Genomic DNA, 20,199 nt, shown 5'->3' with positions numbered 1-20,199 from the left:
AAGTTAATTATTTAGTTTTGGAGTGGAATATTTAGTTTTTTTAATCAAAGGATGCTGACCATGCATAATTCAGTGTAACTTATCCAGAAAAAATAAAACCCATCGTACAATAATATTCCGTCATTTTTTTTTATAGAACAACTGGTCTGCTTTGTAGTTCGGGAGATGCACATCAACTGGTCTATTTGTAATTGACTGTACTTAGTACTCCGTAGTTGGCATCTTTGGTCAAGACATTTTCCCTTACATTTTTGTAAAGTTAGAAGAGGAGGAAAAATCCTGTAAACTGTACATATGAGTATCAACCTCAAATTTTGTAGATGAAAGTTAACTAAAGTTAATTAGACTCGGGCGAACCTTCTGAAAGACTCATGTTGATATTGTGCCGAGAACACAATTCAGAACCTTCGTATACAGAAGGAAACCCAATCATTTTAACGTCCAACAGCCAGAATAAGTCATACCACACATGCTCTTGCAGCCATGCGTTTACATGGTTGGTGCAAATGAATTATGCTAATTCTCTTCATCTTCGCACAAAGTTGACCACGTCATTACATCTGAAGACATGATATTATGTCATCTTCCTGAAGTGTTTAATCACGAGAACAAATCTACCAACAATTTGGACTTGGTTTAGTCTTTTTGTTATTTAAACCTAACAAATCTGTCAACACGTAAACATGAAAATGATGTTTTGTTTGAACTCTTCTTTCACCGGATGCATGGTTGTTGGGGGCTGGGCTGCTATTTATGCATGCATGCTGGAGCTAGCAGAGCAACACAAACACCACAGCAGCAAACTTCTGAACAACCAACATGGATTCGAGAACACGTTCCTCTTCTACTCTGCTACTAGTTCTTGTGCTGGTGCTCCCTTTTTTAGCTAATGCGTCGAGCAGAGTAAGACACTTTCTCTTTGAGCAAACCTAATTTTTCACTTAAGCTTTTTCCTCGATCAGGAAAGTTTCTGATTCCTGAAACCTTTCTGCATCAAAATTTCAGCTGTACATCGTGTACATGGGGGAGAAGAAGCATGATGATCCATCTGTTGTCACGGCATCGCACCATGACACACTTACATCTGTTCTTGGGAGGTACTAAATAGTTCAAAGCATAACTTATAAGAGCCTTTTCGGAACACATGAATTTTACTAGATTTTTACTACAAATAGTTCAATGTCTTTATTCTTTTTCTTAATTTAAAAATCCACCAAATGAAAAAAAGACCCTAAATCTTTGCCAAGCAATAGAGCGGGCTGCTCACGTTGATTAATTTTGTGGTTTTCCTTAATGCAACGCAACAGCAAGGATGGAGCCATGAAGTCTATAGTATACAGTTACAAGCACGGCTTCTCTGGATTTGCAGCGATGCTAACAAAATCCCAAGCAGAGGAAATTGCAAGTAATCAGCTCCCTACCCTACTATGGCATGAGCATGTTCTCGTTTCTAGTGTTATGATTTGCAGAATCATTAAGAAACTAACATGTCTTTGGTGCAGAATTACCTGAAGTCATCAGCGTGACGCTTAACACTTACCATAAGGCGCACACAACTCGAAGCTGGGATTTTCTTGGCCTTAACTACTACGAGCAATCAGGTCTTGTAAAGAAAGCCAACTACGGTGAAGATGTCATCGTCGGTGTCATCGACTCAGGTTTCAAACTGCAGCGCGTTATAATATCCTGTCCGAAATCACTTGCATTATAATATTCTCTTCATATTTTTTCATATTTTTATGTATGACACCGTTGACTTTTAAAATCACGTTTGACTATTCGTCTTATTCAAAATTTATATTCAAATATGCAAAATTATAATGCATAATTAAAGTTTCTATAATAATAAATTATATTATAACAAAATAATTAATAATTATATAATTTTTTTAAATAAGACGAATGATCAAACGTAGACCTAAAAGTCAACGGCGTCATATAAAAAAGATATGGAGGGAGCACTAGGTAAAATCCAGTAGCTAGGTTGAACTGAGGCTTTCATGAAACGTCACAGGTATATGGCCTGAATCACGAAGCTTCGACGACAATGGCTACGGCCCTGTGCCGGCACGGTGGAAGGGCAAGTGCCAGACCGGCAAAGCCTTCAACGCCACGGGTTGCAACAGAAAGATCATCGGCGCACGCTGGTACTCCGGCGGCATGCCCGACGAGACATTGAAGGGGGAGTACATGTCGCCGAGGGACCTCAACGGCCACGGCACGCACACCGCCTCGACCATCGTCGGCGGGCAGGTGTGGAATGCGAGTCACAAACAGGGTGGCCTTGCCGCCGGCGTGGCTCGCGGCGGGGCGCCGCGTGCGCGGGTGGCCATCTACAAGGCGTGTTGGGGTAGCTCCGGTACTGCGTGCGGCACCGCGGCTCTCCTCGCGGCCATCGACGACGCCATCAACGACGGGGTGGATGTGTTGTCCCTCTCTCTAGGCCCCGGCGAGATTCCCGGGACGCTCCACGCCGTCGCGAGAGGAATCCCGGTGGTGTTCTCCGGTGGGAACGATGGCCCCACGCCGCAGACGGTGGGGAACACTGTGCCTTGGGTCATCACGGTGGCCGCTGCCACCATTGATCGGACCTTCCCCACCACCATATTGCTCGGGAACGGCGAGAAGTTGGTGGTAAAATTTCATCCTCTACTTATGTTTATAAAAAAAAATTTAACTTTAAATTTGACTTTGGGTTTTTTCACCATGGTTTATGTTCTAATCTTTATATTATATCACTAAGAGCATATATATATATATAATTCATAAATTATATTTCGTTTTTAAATACACCGTTTGTATTTTTTTTTAAAAACAAACAATCACCCGTTAATCATAATCGATCACACAACCATCTCTTTAATTACTTTGTTTGGTTCCGCCGCTCACACTTTTTTATACACAACAGGGGCAATCCATTTACTACAACGCCACAGCGAGTAGCAGCGAATTTCATGAGCTTGTTGATGGATCAAGGTAACCAAACCGTTTCAGCCCAAGTATCCGTGAATATATTGCTTATCACATTGTTCTCACTCTACTAAAATTTTCCCTTGGATGTGTGATTTTTTACGTACGCTGCAGGTGCACGGCGGAGAAGGTGGCGTCGATGAACGTGACCGGCAAGATCGTGCTGTGCCAGGGCCCGTACGACGTGGAGCAGGGCGCCATCGGGATCGTGGCCAAGGCCGGCGCCAAGGGCCTCATCTTCCTGCAGCGCGGCGCCGTCGATAGCCTCGAAATGCTGGACGCCTGCAACGGCGTCATGCCCTGTGTGGTGGTGGACTACGAGATTGTAAACCGAATCGTCTCCTATGCCGACAAGACAAGGTGAGATCGATCTCAAGCTAGGAGTATTTCACAAGCTACCACGTAGAACCCAATTAGGATAATCACAGTTTCGGTTCCTTGATTTGTATGAAGAGAAAACTAAACGGTGACTGAAAAGTACGTCTTGACTTATGTATATACATACTCCCTCTATATGATCATATATGTTAGACTTTTAGACAACGAGTTTAACAATCGTTCTTATTTAAAATCTTATTGCAAATAATAAAATAAGGGAATGCTTAAAGTAACTTTAATAATAAAACAAAACAAATGATATTTTTTACATCATGTCGTATATATATTTAAAAGCATATATAGCTAATAATTATCATCTCGCTTTCCAGCACGCCGGTAGCGAAGGTGTCACCGGCCGTCACCGTGGTCGGAAGTGGAGTGTTGTCACCAAGAGTTGCTGCATTCTCGTCGAGAGGACCAAGCACCAAGTTTCCTGGCATACTCAAGGTGACATCTTGTTCCTCTTTTGTTGACAACCATGAATCAAATGCTAAAGTATCCTCAGACCTTTAATACAGGACAGAACTGCTTATTTAATGTTGTTTCAAAACCTTGTTTTGTTCTGTTTTGGTAGCCCGACATAGCTGCACCAGGGGCTAACATACTGGCAGCCGTGCGTGACTCTTACGAGTTCATGTCCGGAACTTCCATGGCGTGCCCCCATGTCTCAGCAGTGGTGGCGCTGCTCAAGTCAGTTCACCCGGACTGGTCTCCCGCCATGATCAAGTCTGCCATCATCACTACAGGTATGAACTAAACAATAATATTTAATAAGTTGAAATGTTGAGAAACTTGTTATTTTTAGCATAATTAGGACTCATTGGTTTATATTCTCCACTTATTGCAGCATCTGTGACTGACCGCTTTGGTATGCCAATTCAAGCCGAGGGGTCGCCAAGGAAAGTGGCTGACCCTTTCGACTTTGGTGGTGGCCACATAGAGCCAGACAAGGCGGTCGACCCTGGCTTAGTCTATAAAATCGACCCAAGAGAGTACATAAAGTTCTTTAACTGTTCCCTTGATCCTAAGGATGATTGCAAGTCATATATGGGGAAGCTCTACCAACTCAATCTCCCATCCATTGCTGTGCCAGACCTCAAAGACTCTGTCACGGTATGGCGGACTGTCACAAATGTCGGAGGGTTGGAAGCAGCTTACAGGGTGCTGGTTGAGGCACCGGCTGGCGTGAATGTGGTTGTGGAGCCTACAGTGATCAAATTCGCTAGAAGTAGTAGTCAGAGCGCAACATTCAAAGTCACGTTCAAAGCAAAGCAAAGAGTACAAGGTGGATACACATTTGGTAGTTTGACATGGCTAGATGATAGCACACACTCAGTTAGGATTCCAATAGCAATACGTAGTATAATCGTCGATTTTGTTTCAGATACCTCATAAGCTTTATAGTCAAATATAAATAAATTTGTGCAATATCGATTTTATCATATAATTAATATTCTGAATTTGTTTAGTTTTTGTGCCCTTTGTTGTCTAAGTGAATTCTAAAAAAACTATGTAATAATGTAACCATGCACACCCTTGTCCCTTGGATATATAGACATGACATTGTGCTTCCCTTATCTCTAAAAGAACATTTCATGCCAGCAGTCCATCATCCCACCCTTTCTCCTTATTTGTGGCAATAATTGTAAAGAATCTACATCCAACTAATCCCACTTGCAACATTATATTTTAGCATATAACCCCTCCAAACTATCCTCAACTTATCGTCTTGTTTGTTTTTTTGACCTTGGACCGCAAAACCAGATACAACCGATCCCTGAACTATCAAAACCGACGCAAAAGAGGTTCCTCGGCGGTTTTGGCAGACTTGGTGTCTACATAGCTAGTTTGACTAGGTACCCATCCCACGTGGCATTGACATGGCGCTTACGTGGCACCTATATCAGAAAAATAGTGGGTCCACCTGTCAGTTGCATACAAAAAATAATTTAAAAATGGCAGGCTCACGTGGGCCCACAGTTAGCTACACAAAAGAAATAAATATGTCAGGGGAGTAGGAATGACATGTGGGCCCCACCATATTTATGCCATGTAAGTGCCATGTAAATGCCACGTGGAACGGAGACCTAGTCAAACTAGCCATGTAGGCGCCAAGTCAGCCAAAACCGCCTTCAAAACCATCGAGGGGCCTCTTTTGCACCGGTTTTGATAGTTCAGGGACCGGTTGTATCCGGTTTTACTGTCCAAGAACAAAAAAAAACACACTGGACGATAAGTTGAGAAACCTCAAGTGGACTTATTTCACAAGAATAAAGCCGACCAAATTCATTGGCAAGGCTAACTAATTCTTGGCCATGTCAAATAAGTAGGTCAAATTTACCAGTAGACTCAATTAGTTGCCAGGACATTGATGGGCCAAATTCACTAGTGAGCCAAATTTGGTAATGAAGGGGGCCAATTCACTAGCTTGCATAACTTATTCCTGGGCCAAAATCTTTGATCTCAAATAAGTGGGTCAAATTTAGCAGTGGGATGAATAAGTTGTCAGGTCATTAGTGGGCCATATTCAGTACTGGACCGACTTCTCTAAAGTAAATTAGGTGGGTTGAATTTACTCTTGGGCTGAATTCGTTGATGAGAATTTGTCAAGCTAAATTTAATCATGGGCCGAATCACTGGCCTGATTAGGGGTGACATATTCTCTCTGGGCCAAGTTAGATAATTGGTATTTGGTGGGCCAAATTCATATACGGGTCGAATTTGTTGACGCGGATGGGCTGATTTGGAGATGGATGTAAGTGGGCAAAAATTCATTGAAAGGCCAAATTTGCTGATGGGAATTTAGTGGGCCAAATTCATTTGAGAACTGAATTTGTTGGCACGATTTAAGGAGGCCGATTTTGTTTCATGGGCCGAATAGCTGACCGGATTAGGGGTGACCTATTCTCTCAGGCCTGAGTTAGCAAATTGGTATTTTGGTGGGCCACGACACTGGAAAAACACACTTCCGCAGTTGTTGCAGCATGTGAAATCAAACAACACTACTTCCACACATACAGTGAGTGGACTTGGTCTAGTCTTTTTGCTTCTTCATTACTAGTGTAAGCTAACATAACTATCAAGTATCAACACGCAAACATTGAGAATGATCTTCTGAACTATTCTTGCTTTGTTGTGGGGTTTCTGGAATCCTAATAACTTCTGGGGTTTTTCAGATTTGGCGAGCATCAGGCAAAACTAGTGAATTACAACTCTATTGCACCACAATCGGTGCATTGATTTTTGTATCATTAATACTTTTTGCTGGATGGTTCCATTATCACAAAGTCGCTCCCAAATTAGCTTGGTTCTAAGACGTGGAGTCCATGTTGAATCATCACTTAGCAGGGTTATTAGGACTTGGGCTTCTTTCTTGGGTGGGGCACCAAATCCATGTACCTTTACCGATTAACCAATTTCTTGACCCTTGGGTATATCCTAAGGAGATACCACTTCCTCGTGAATTTATCTTGAATCACGCCCTTTTGGCTCAACTTTGTTCTAGTTTCGCCAAAGAAGCAACGCCCTTTTTCACCTTGAATTGGTCCAAACACGAAGAATTTCTTAGTTTGGGGGGGGGGGGGGGGTAGATCCAATAACCGGTTGTCTATGGTTGGGCAATATTGCACACCATCATATAGCTATTGCTATTCATTTCTTGATCGCAGATCATATGTATAGGACCAACTGGGGTATTGGTCATGGCATGAAAGATAATTTGGAGGCTCATAGAGGCCCATTTATAGGATAGGGCCATAAAGGTCTCTATGAGATCCTAACAATGCCATGGCATGCTCAATTATCTTTTAACCTAGATATGCTAGGCTCTACAACCATTGCTGTAGCTCATCATATGTACTCTATGCCCCCTATCCATACCTAACTGACTACGGTACATATACGACTTTCCTTATTCACACATCACATGTGGATTGGCGGATTTCTAATAGTTGGGCTGCTATATCACTGTCGATTGTAGTTTCAGTGACTAACCATTTCGGCTAGCCAATCCAAGCTAAGGTTATGCTAAGGAAAGTGGCTAATCTAGTGTTCAACTTCGGTGGTGGACACATAGATAGAACCATCGATCTTGGCCTGGTCTATGGTATCGACGTAAATGAGTACAAGTTCTTCAATTATACCTTGATCCCAAGGATGACTGTGAGTCATGCGTGAGGCAACTCTAGCTACCAGCTCAACCTCCCATCCATTGCCATACCATACCTCAAATTTGGTGCTTTTGTACTGTGTGAAAATGAATGAGAGATGACTGCATATCTACGGTGGGATGAGGCAGGATATGTATGACTCTTGATAGGGTGTATGAAAAACAGGCGTATGAGTAAGTTCAAGATGATCTTGTGTAGCATTTAATTTTACTCCCATGTTCATGGTGTTCAATACTCTCTCCATATTATAATAGATTACATTGTTGGCTTTTTGTTACACGTTTGACCATTCTACAAACGATATTGTGTCTTTACGATGTCATTTCCATGTTTGAAAATTTTAAATTGAACTTGAAATGTGGTGTTTGAAAAGGTAACATTTGAACAGGTTGAATTCTATGTGTTTAGAGATATTTATATTTCAATTATTATGGTGTTAAACTATGTGTGAACATCGAGTGCGTGTTAGAATAGGAGAGAGAAAAGAAATGCAGTTTGAGAAATCGGGGTTCTTGCTGAAGTCGTGCATTTTGGGTTCCAGATTACATGTGAGTAAATGGAGAGTATTACTGGAGATGCTCAATGTGCTCTGCATTGCCAACTCTCTTCGGTTCAGGTCCTTCACGATTAGGACAGCTAGTTGTAAATTGTTCTGATTCATTCCGTGGAAGGAGATATTTAACTATTCGTCATCTTATTTAATCGATGTGTTTATGACATGAGAGTCTATAGACACATTATAACAAATATGTAAACGTGACACTATAGCAGTCGTAAAAATTTTAATGCTAAGGAAGGCAAGTGAGTGTTGTATCCACTCAAATCCAAGCCAGTAGTCAGACTTATGAAAGGAGATGGAAAGGAACTTAGCGATATATACTAATTAAAATAGAGCTAAAGCTAGGTCTGGCCGATATCAGTTCAGCAAATTTTACTTTGGGATTATGGTCTAGTAAAGCATTTCCCTGGGGTTGACTTTTTTCTCCCCTGTACCTGTAGGGATGGCTCACAGTTTAGGAAGTTACCAAGAACAAGTAAATTCCCCGTGCTTGATTATTTAACCTCCGCGGCAAGAAATAGTCATAATACTTAAGCTAGCAGCATAGCTTGTTTCACAGTCAGGTGCAGCAGAAGCTTGATCTGGGCCATGCAGGACAATTAGTTCCGATCATCGTTAAGCAAAGTTGATCCGGTCATTACACGTGAAAACTGCATTATGTTATGTATTCGTCTTCTGTTCGTATGTCATTGTTCATTTAATTTCAGCTAGCATGATGCGCAAAGCAAATCATAATGCTAAACCATACAGCGAAACAGCGTGCGTGAACCTGGTTTATTAACTACTCTTTTTGTTACTTTGTGACCTGATGATCTGTTGAACGTCAAACATGTGGATGATCTGTTGTTGAACGCTGTTCTTTCACCCATGTGGTTAATTACGATGCTCGCTGCTATTTATACCTGCATGCTTCAGCCTAAGATCAACACCAAACCACAAGAACATACTCCTCGAAATCGATCAACATGGATTCGAGATCAGCTTTCCCTTCTTCTAGCCTGCTCTTGGTTCTTGTACTAGTCCTCCCCATTTTCGTCAATGCGTCGAGCAAGGTAAGCCGATTTCCTTTTCAAATTGACGTCGTTTTTTCCAACATAATTTGCTTCAGAAGTGATATTGATTCTTGAAAACTTCGTGTCGTCAAATTTTTGCAGCTCTACATTGTCTACATGGGGGAGAAGAAGCATGACGATCCGTCTGTGGTCATCGCATCACACCATGACGCTCTTACTTCCGTTTTTGGGAGGTATTTAATTATTTATATACTAATGATTTAAGCTGTAACCACTGCATCTTTACCTGAAGAACCTCGGAGATTGATTTTGTTACCTTTTTTCAATGGAACAGTAAGGATGAAGCCAAGAAATCAATAGTCTATAGCTACAAGCACGGATTCTCCGGATTCGCCGCAATGCTCACCGAATCCTAAGCTGATGAACTTGCAAGTAAGCATCGACCCCGTACAATTAATGGCATGACCTGATGCACATGTTGTATGTATTACCTACATTATTAACGAACTAATGAATTTCTGGTGCATGCAGAATTACCGGAAGTTGTTACCGTGAAGCCTAACACTTACCATGAGGTACACACCACCCGGAGCTGGGATTTTCTTGGGCTTAAGCTTAACCACTATGAACAATCAAGCCTCGTGAAGAAGGCACACTATGGTGAAGATGTCATCGTCGGCGTCGTCGGTACAGGTCGAAAACTGCGTTGCACTCTTACCATTATCGTCGAAATTCACCTGCTGTTTTCAAAACGGAAGTAGCTTATTATCTTCAAATGAAACGTGCTGCAGGGGTGTGGCCTGAATCACGAAGCTTTGACGACAATGGCTATGGCCCTGTGCCGGCGCGGTGGAAGGGGAAGTGCCAGACCGGCGCGAGGTTCAACTCCACGGGTTGCAACCGGAAGATCATCGGCGCGCGGTGGTACTCCGACGGCGTGTCGGCCGAGCTGCTCAAGGGCGAGTACATGTCGCCCAGGGACCTCAACGGGCACGGCACGCACACCGCCTCGACGGTCGCCGGCGGGGAGGTGCGGAACGCGAGCCACCACGGGGGCGGCCTGGGCGCCGGCGTGGCCCGCGGCGGCGCCCCGCGCGCGCGGCTGGCCATCTACAAGGCGTGCTGGGGCAACGGCACGTGCAGCGCCGCCACGGTGCTCGAGGCCATCGACGACGCCGTGCACGACGGCGTGGACGTGCTGTCGCTGTCCCTGTCGGTGCAGCTGGAGAGCGAGGTTCCCGCGACGCTGCACGCCGTGGCGAGGGGGATCACCTTGGTGTTCGCCGCCATGAACGCCGGCCCTGCGCCGCAGACGGTGGCGAACTCGTTGCCGTGGGTCATCACGGTGGCTGCCAGCTCCATAGATCGCTCGTTCCCTACCGTGGTGTCGCTCGGGAACAAAGAGAACCTGGTGGTACGCATGACTAAGCTTTCTTATTTAATTTTTTTTATAAAAGTATTTTGACTTGCCATATTTTTAATATTAAATTTTAGTACCGATGCTATGTACCTTTAAGATATCAGAATTTTATAATAAAATTTTTGATACTTTAATGTGCTTATCAAATATGGTAAAAAAAACTCTTCTAATTTCCTCACATCCAGATGCTTACGTTTTTACACTAAAAGCTGATTTCTTTATGTTTCCTTTGGTTTCAAAAGGCTTGACAAGACACCTGCTACAGGTTAAAACTTAAAAGTGATTATTTTTGACATTGATCTTAAATCCAGGGACAATCGATCAACTACAATACAACGGTGAACAATAGCAGCTTTCATCAGCTTGTCGTTGCCGATGAGCTCAGGTAATGGAATTAACCAAATGATCACTAGAAACAACAGCAGTCAACACTGCATACCAATATCTCTGCAATTGCTAAAATCATGAGCCAGAGATGCTGAGCAATGCCAAAAACCATTTGACGCGCAGATGCGACGACGAGTCACTGGCGTCGCTGAACGTCACCGGCAAGATCGTGCTGTGCGGCATGCCGGTGGCGGACACCTCGTCGCCGATCCAGGCGTGCGGCGCCGCGCTAGGCGCCGCGGTGAAGGCGCAAGCGAAGGGCCTCGTCTTCGCGCAGCAGAGCGCCGTCGTCTTCAGAGAGATGGAATACTGCAACCAGCTTCTGCCGGCCGGCTGCGTGCTCGTCGACTTCGAGATCGCGGCGAGAATCGCCTCCTACGCGAGCAGTGCAAGGTGAGTTTATTTGGAACAGAAGTCAGAAATTATTGCTGGTATGTTGTGTGGTCTGAAAACATCCGGACGTGTTCTAACATGTCATTTTCTGGCAGGAAACCGGTGGTGAAGATATCTCGCGCGGTGACCGTGGTGGGGAACGGTGTGCTCGCGCCGAGGATCGCTTCGTTCTCGTCGAGAGGCCCGAGCTTTCAGCTTCCGAGCATACTCAAGGTGACATGCAACAACGTACCCTGATCATATCTTGGCCTGGATAAATTTACTCCCATATTAAACATCAACCGGCGGTGATGAAAGTTGCATCTTTAATCTTGATAATCCAGCAATGATGAAATAACTATTTATATATACGTACCTCTTGATTTTTGTATGTGACAGTAATTTCCGGATGTTGTGGAAACCTGATTCTGTCTGTGTTCAACAGCCCGATGTAGCTGCACCCGGGGTCAACATCCTTGCAGCTGTGGGTGACTCGTACGAATTCATGTCAGGGACGTCCATGGCATGTCCTCATGTCTCGGCGGTGGCGGCGTTACTCAAGTCAATTCACCCGGACTGGTCACCTGCCATGATCAAGTCCGCCATTGTCACCACAGGCACGTACTTATTCATTACAAGTTCCTTCAAAATGTGACACATTATATTATATATACCTAATATCCACAACCTAGAATTAACTGACTAATACTCTCTGTGTATTGTTGCAGCATCAGTAACGGATCGTTTTGGCATGCCAATCCAATCCGAAGGAGTTCTTAGGAAGGTGGCTGACCCCTTCGACTTTGGTGGTGGCCAGATAGATCCGGATAAATCGGTTGATCCTGGTCTTGTTTATGACATTGATCCGAAAGAGTACAATATATTCTTAAACTGTACTCTTAGCCCCAAAGATGACTGCGAGTCCTACACGCAGCAGCTCTATCAACTCAATCTCCCATCCATCGCCGTGCCAGACCTTAAGGACTCTATCACCGTTTGGCGCACTGTGACCAATGTTGGAGGGCGAGAAGCAACATACAAGGCGTCGATCGAGGCACCGGCCGGTGTTAGCATGTCCGTCGAACCTTCGGTGATCACATTTACCAGAGGCAGTAGTAGAAGTGCAACATTCAAGGTGACATTCAAAGCACGGCAAAGAGTACAGGGAGGATATACATTCGGAAGCTTGACATGGCTGGATGGTGTCACACACTCAGTGAGGATTCCTGTTGCAATTCGCATCGTAATTGAGGACTTCATCTCAGACACTTCATAAATTGTTCCTCTAAAAGTAAATAGGTTTGTGCAATTAATATTTGTTCACACTTTTCTTTTAAAATAAATGTCTTGGAGACCAGTGTTTAGTAGATGATATTTATAAATGTTTCATTTCACTCCTTTAATATAATAAATTTTAATTGGTTGTTGATTTATCTATCCATGTTTTGTTATGCATGGCCCTTCTTTGGAAAGATAACTTTGTAAAAAATTCCTAACATATGACCTTGTTTTATTAGTGTAATTACTGATACCATGTAGTCAGGTCTGCCGATTACCGTCGATGATTGCAACACTTTTCTTCAATGCAAGTACACACTAAGGTGGTGCTCTAGCGCGCGCGTATATATATATATGACAAGATTAATATGTGCACTCCTTAGTATAAACTATTTTACACCCCCTTCCTTTCAAGGCCTCCCAAGGCCCATCTCACCTCTCACCCTCCTCCTAATGCTCAAAAACCACCCCCGCGTTGTTTAAAGGCTGGTCAAAAGTTTAATCCCGTGGGTCAATCCCTTTATGGGCTTTCCCTCATGTCTATCTAAGCTCACCTCTCGTCTCATAGAAATTGTGCAGTAACACGATGAAAAAAATATAGTAACACGACGATTAATTTGTAGTAACAACGTTGAAACATACCCATGAGGGATCTACTTTTTTAGAACATTTTTTTCAAACAATATGGTACCAACGTTCTTAAAAAATAATATACGAGGTGAGAGATAAAGTTGTTTAAAGTTCAAAATCTTAAGAGCTATCTATATGTGTAGTAATGATGCGCCTCCTATACAGTAATAACGATATGTTGCTATAAAATATATGTATTGTTACTGCACAATTGTAGTAACGTCGTGATAGATGTGCAGTAACATCGCGATATACGTGCAGTAACATGTGTGTTGCACAATTGCAGTAACGTCATGATAGAAATACAATAACATCATGATAGAAGTACAATAACATCATAACTTTATATTGTTGTTATGGTACAACTAATGCATGCGAGGGAGCTAAAAATATTGTATTCCTAATCTTTAGAGAGCAATATCTCATGTGTTTTACATTATTTTTCAAAATCGTTTTCACCACATTGGTTAAAAAAATGTGATTTAAAAAACTAGATCCGTCATGACTATATTTTGACGTTGTTACTGCATTTTATAAGGCATGTTACTGTATTTTTGTCTTCGTGTTACTGTATTTTTCAGATAGACGGGAGTTGGCAAATGTGGGGGTGTGGAGGAAGGTCAAATGACGGGTTTAACCGGTGGGAGTGTGCTTTGACCAGGCTAGAAGAGGGGTTTTAGGCCTTTGAAAGGGGTGGGAGAGGGTTTGGGCCTTATGAGGGAGGGGACATAAAATAGTTTATCCTAAGGAGGTGCACATATTAGTTTTGCTATATATATATATATAAAAGTTTAAAAGGAACGACTGCGTTTATTCTAGAGACTAAGGGGCTATTTAGATCCAGAGACTTTTTAAGTTCTCGTCACATCGGATATTTGGACGTTAATTAGGAGTATTAAATATAGACCGATAAGAAAACTAATTGCATAAATAAATACTATTTTATTAGACAAAATTTTTAAGCCTAATTAATTCACGATTAGCAAATGTTTACTATAGCATCACATTCACTAATCATGGACTAATTAGGCTCAATAGATTCGTCTCGCGAAATAGTCAAGAGTATGGGGTAAGTTTTATTAGTAGTCTATATTTAATATTTCTAATTATTATCTAAACATTTAATGTGACTGGGACTAAAAAAAGTTAGATGAATTCAAACAGGGTCTAAAAACGTTAATTCGATGGAAAGAGAAAAATATTGATCCTAAGATCATGTTAAGTTTAGATTTAACGAGAGTCCGTGTAAAAGTTTTGGACACAAGGCGTTACAAGCTAGGCAGACTCGGCAAGGGGTGTAAGTGGGCCTGTTCGCGAACCCGCTTATAGATCAATTAAGTGATAAGCTCTATCGGCTGCTGACTGCGTGTGCGATAATAGCGAAATCAAAGACGATCGACTGGTTAATCTTAAAACTGCCTCGGTTAAGTCCGATCTTTCAGGAGTGACTAGTTGATTAGCCTGTTTTGGTAATTATCATACTCATAATTCACCAATAAGTTGTTTTAAGCTTACACACTTTGAAATTCTTGCAAAGCTGAGTGACATAGTCCATCGGCTAGGGTCCTGAAGCGATATCGGCTATCTAGCCGATAGAATCTTTAGGTTTAACATTTTATCTATGTTTTTTTAAATCTTGTCAGTTACAGGATCAAACTGACTGGCACACCCGCGTTAGCTAAAAATTTAGGTCCTGCACTGAAGTATTCTTAGAAGGACTTTCAAGCTTACGTGTGTGACACGTCGTCATGTCAACTTTTGATGCCAACAACGTCTTGTTTCGATCTTTGAGCGCTAGCTTTCTCTCCTAAATTTTTAGTTGTTTATTTTTTTTACTTTTGGACAACGACGACTCTTGGATGGATAGGTTTCATTGGCGAGCAACCAATTCACTTGTGGTGTGTCAATATATGTTTGCAAAGAATGGATCTTGCATCTGCAAGGAAATAAGTACTAGTAGTAAAAAGAGTATATATTTTGTATGTCGAAGTTCTAGATAAGAAAGTAGAGTAGGCACAAATCCTTCAGAAAGGGCAAACTATATATGACAAAAAATGATTGAACTTTCCGACGGACTCATTCCATGAGTGAACGATTGAATGGGATTCATTTGGGCAACGAAATCAAGCGTAGGGCCACTTTTCTCTCTTATTGAATTAACTAATTCATTTCCATTTGACTTTTGGATTTTTGGATTTTTTTGGGTGTTGATTTGGCACTATTCAACAAGAAAAAAAAGAATTGTTTTGCATTGGTATAACCTCTGCAAGAGGATAGGATTGAAAGAGACCCGACTCCCCACGAGCGCCTGAAGGGAGAGTAAAATCTCCTCAAGGATTCGAACTTTGGTAAATAGTGGTTTGGATATCCACGGTGACTTCTCTCTATATCATTTGCTTTGCTTAGCTTTTCGTGGCCGCCAAGTTACTTAGTTGTTGAATGTTCTTTGAATATTATGAATATTATGGTAGTTCTTGAGCTAGTGAGATATCATGCATTTGCTATATCCGTCAGAGATTCCATAAGGAATCAATAGTGGTTCTATCAAACAAAAGTTTTGTTCCTAACTAACGAAATAGCGCAATAATGTGTATCACCCACCGTACTCAAAAGGTCACACCAACAAATGCAATAAGATATGCATAGGCAGTACAAAAGAATGACTTAGGGATAATTTTTATATAAAGAACATTTCCAAAATCCTTTTATTTAGCAAAAGTAAAACATTGATTATTATTAAACAAAATTATACCAATCACTGGCCGATGTTACACCATATTGTACCAAGCCCAAACTAACACTAATATTGTGCTAAACTATACAGTACCAGCCTCTCCCATCTGTACAAGCAAATTATTAACTAGATTCATTTATTATGAAAAGATGAGACTAATCATAATGAAGGTCGGTCAATCACCCATACCTGCGGATGTGGTTATTTAAATAATTTTACTTTGATCAAAAGTATAAACATGACTCACAAGACAGAGCCTCAACATACACACCCATACACTAGTATGTCACCATGACATACTGTTGAGAGGTTGTGACAGATGCATCCATATAACCCTCCCCTAACCACTTACACGATGACGATGTTGTACTTCCCGCACACCAACACCCCAGTTGAGGAAGGTACCCCTCTTGTGCAACGGTAGATCTAGCAGCTGATCAACCCATCCCTAGGCCGACCCAACTCCATCCTGTCTACCCATACCTTGGTGCCTAGAAGAGGAGAAAACTATACTTCTAGTTCAACTATTGCCCATGACTTGCGGTTAGTACAATTATTCTCGCATGGATTTTCTGTGAACAGTTCCTTAATTACCGCGGGCACCACTTGCAAAACTATACAACTAGGATCCACCATTAAGCCATATTTTAGTTGATTTAATAACCGCTATCCATCAACTACATTTAATATGAGCTCACAACCCAGAGGTGAATAAGTTGAGTAGTGTTCCCTCCTAATTAAATAATATAAAAAACTAAGCATGGCTAAGCCCATGATTAATCAGCATCTAATCTAACCCAAAGTGACAAGGTAAAGCGAATAAAGAAGAATGGCTTAATACCATAACCATAGGATCAATCCATAATTAATTGAATTGCAAAATAATGTATAAGTAATTTAAATATGTGAAAATAATTTAAAAACAAAGATAAACCTCAGCAAAGGAGGTAGTGTGACTTTGTCTTGAGGCTCTGAACTAGCCTGAGCTAGGACCTCGTAGTAAACGGGAGCATTACAAACACCGAAATATAGAACAAACAACTTAAAACACTCGAAACAGGAAACGAAACTATATTTAATCGATTCTTCACAAAATTATTGACCCATTGCAATTTAAATGAGCTTCAACGTACTTTGGATGAATTAGTTATAAATTGTAGAAATCTAGTTGTTTCCATAACTAAACCTGAAAATGAATTAACGATTTATTAAGTGGCGAAGAGAATGATACCTGGAATCATACAGACGATTCACGAGCACGTCCAGCATTGAACGAAACAATGAAAAAGAAAGGAAAACGACTTGTTACCCTAACAACGGGATGACCCGTTAATGACTCTTCCAGAAAACACGTTTCATGGTTGTTGCTTTATTTTCACTTAATTAAGTTTTAACTTAAGCAAAAATAATTTATTTATTCCTTTTTCCATTATGGTTTATCTAGAGATCGAGCTCGGGTTGTCACATTATGTGTCATGATGCCTCGAGGTATCATGGTGTTTTTTTTTTGGAATCACGAATGTAAACATGTCTACTAGCGATATGACTGTGAATAGAAAAAAAAAAAGGAAGAATTTAGCTTGATCAAAAGAATATGAGTTCTCTCATATTTCATCCTTGGACTAACCTCCAGTTCGTGTCTTCAAGTCTAACTAGGTGAGCCTAAACACCTAGGCCTGCAAATGTACACGCGCACATCTGCTTGGAGAAAGCTCGGGTCCATCGCCTCGTGCGCAAATTGCAAATGGAAACGTGGATCAGGTGCGTAAAGCCATTCTGGTTGCACGCGGTTCCTAGGTTTCCTTAAAGCCATGAAGATCTATTAGTAGGAAGAACAGTTCAAAAAAGCATCATTTCCTTAGACACGTTCATTAGTTGTTACAATCAGCTAACAAAGACTAAATCAAGTCAACACATGTGCATGAAAAGCTTTGTGATTTGATCTGTTCCATTATGTCTGTTATTCTGGTGAGATGTAATGATCAGATCAACTTCATGCGATGATGAAGGGAGTCACTAATTCACTACCTTTCTCCACTTCTAAATCCACTTGTGGTTGTTACGAATAGGAGAAGAACCTCCTCTTGGCAGGATAATTGGACTTACCTTGTGAACTAGATCTTTCATTACCGATTTGTTTCTATGCATGTATGAGGGAATTTGTTAGTAAACTAAATAAATCAGAGTACCCCCACCCAAAAATTACTAATAAATAAATCAGCCATAAATAGATTATACCCCATTTAATTAGGAGCAGTTAACAATTAGGGTTGGCAGTTCCTGCAAAGCCGGGGACCTTCGCCGACGGGTCCGGGTCCAAGGCCTGGGGAGATTTTCGCCCGTGGGGGAGTGGCGACGGGGGCGGGGACAGGGAATGGAATTCATCCCTGGAAACCCACAGGCTCCGAAGTCTATATTCACTCCTTCAAAAAATAGTACATTGCAACAAAAAAAATCCAACAGGACCAAAATCAAATAGGTATATATAACATACCTTTAGTAGAAACACATACCAGCCAAACTCAGCCCGCAGCCCGCAGCAGCAGCCGAGTACCATCATTGACTCTACCCGTTGTTGCGTTCCTCCTCTGGCCACCCATCGCTATCAACACTGTCATCTACTTGCGAGCTAGGCCCTGGTTGGGGTCAGGGCCCTGCCAAGGTTAGGGAAGGGGATGGTTTGGCCCTGATTTCGGCTTTAGGGCCAGGGTCGGGGGCGAGGATAGGGTCATTCTTGACCAACCCGGGCTCGACCCACCCATTGTCAACCCTATTAATGCCATCAGATCAGCTGTGAAAAGACTTGTATGTTCTTGCAAATTTGCCTCTACTTTTCTGATAAATTTTTGTTGTTGCCACTGTTTTGATATCAACCATTTCGATCACATCTGATCAAGCATTCTGATATCAAGGAGGTATTTTCATAGAAAAAGCAAAATATCATATTTGCAAATGAAAACAATTTATAAATATTTTTTTATATATCTGTTCATAGTGATTTAAACCAATATGTTGGAAAAAAACTCTAAAATCAACTCCAAATTTAATGTAAAAAATTTAAAGTTTGGTTTAAGCATTAGCATAAGCAAAAAGATGAGAGTGAAAGTTTTCTAAAAGACCTCGGAATGTAATACGTTATATATCAAAATTGTAGTTGAAAGTATTTTCATTTGAGATCGTTTAGGTGCCCAAAAAAATTGTATGAGCTCTCAATTTTTTTTACTTATTCATTGAGAAAATTCCAGCATTAAAAATTATAAAATTTCATTTTTACTCCGATTCAAGTGAACCAGTTAAGTTCTCTAGGATACTTATAATATTCTCGTAATATGGGAAGCTCAATATTTATTTACAATGTTCCCTTTAATATGTGGTTACTCACTAATGTTAAGTTACATAAAATGTGAGGATTTTTCTTAACATACCCTCGAATGATTGTGAGTCATTCATTGCTTTAGTTCCAAGGGATCTGATTTTATTATACTACACCAGTAGTAGGTGTCCTATAAATTTTATTGCACTAAACTGGAACTAAAATATATTACATTATGATAAATTTATTTGTCATATATCATGTTAAAATAGATAAACATATAAATATATATTACCAAAGATTGAAATAAAATGTTTAATATACTTATTATAAAATATATAGTTAGATTTAAATTTACTATACTGCTAGTGTAAGGTACCGTAACATTACCTAAATATGAACTCACATTGAGATAACTTGACATAAGTGAACCATCATACGAGAATAAATATCCTAAACAAGTAGACCTGATTATATTAAAGAAAACATTATAAGATTCTGAGAGAATTTTGATTTACCTCATGAGACTTTAAATGTTTTATTTGTGAACTTTTAAGGCTTGTTCATTTTCAAGGATGATCGATGAGATTACTTCTTAGCTGACAACCTTAATTTTTATTTGATATCACTGAAGGTATCAAATATGCATTACAAGTTTTAAAAAGGTAGAGTCGAATGAATAACAATTATAACATAACTCTACGTACCTAATAAGTGTTCTATAAACGAGACTGTGAGGTGGTTACACGTAGACTCGCAAGTTTTTTTTTTTTTTGGCTGGAGGTTCATCAAGACAGCAGTCAGTATTTGTTGAAAAAATGTCCGTGGTAAACTGTAGAATTTCTCCTTTTTATAAATATACATGTATGCACCTTATTAATGGTTATGCATGTACCACCACATAAAAATTCACACTTCTATAACTATATACATGAATATATGCACATTTGGTGGGTATGCATGACCCCACACCTTG

The 20,199-nt window shown here is 40.9% G+C and overlaps 1 protein-coding gene and 1 pseudogene across 1 annotated transcript; both read left to right on the top strand.

Moving 5' to 3' along the window:
• Nucleotides 1–819: 819 nt before the first annotated feature.
• Nucleotides 820–4,743, top strand: LOC102708414 (subtilisin-like protease SBT3.9). The gene is made up of 10 exons (XM_040521171.1): nucleotides 820–903; nucleotides 1,006–1,097; nucleotides 1,308–1,405; nucleotides 1,503–1,658; nucleotides 2,015–2,634; nucleotides 2,909–2,976; nucleotides 3,085–3,330; nucleotides 3,678–3,795; nucleotides 3,923–4,094; nucleotides 4,196–4,743. Exons 1-10 carry the CDS (start codon nucleotides 820–822, stop codon nucleotides 4,741–4,743), a joined length of 2,202 nt encoding a protein of 733 aa, XP_040377105.1.
• Nucleotides 4,744–9,041: 4,298 nt separating this feature from the next.
• Nucleotides 9,042–12,544, top strand: LOC107303412 (annotated as a pseudogene).
• The last annotated feature ends 7,655 nt before the right edge of the window (nucleotides 12,545–20,199 follow it).

Source organism: Oryza brachyantha, chromosome 2, assembly GCF_000231095.2.
Source record: "Oryza brachyantha chromosome 2, ObraRS2, whole genome shotgun sequence".
Lineage (NCBI taxonomy): Eukaryota > Viridiplantae > Streptophyta > Magnoliopsida > Poales > Poaceae > Oryza > Oryza brachyantha.
Note: the sequence above shows the minus strand (reverse complement) of the source record. Positions and strands in the feature narration are given on the sequence as shown.

Excerpts from the sequence above, each read along its gene's own strand:
- LOC102708414 (XM_040521171.1), top strand. The coding sequence starts at position 820 with ATGGATTCGAGAACACGTTCCTCTTCTACTCTGCTACTAGTTCTTGTG. Across the intron at positions 2,635-2,908 it reads GGAACGGCGAGAAGTTGGTG|GGGCAATCCATTTACTACAA; the intron begins GTAAAATTTCAT and ends TATACACAACAG. Across the intron at positions 3,331-3,677 it reads TCCTATGCCGACAAGACAAG|CACGCCGGTAGCGAAGGTGT; the intron begins GTGAGATCGATC and ends CTCGCTTTCCAG.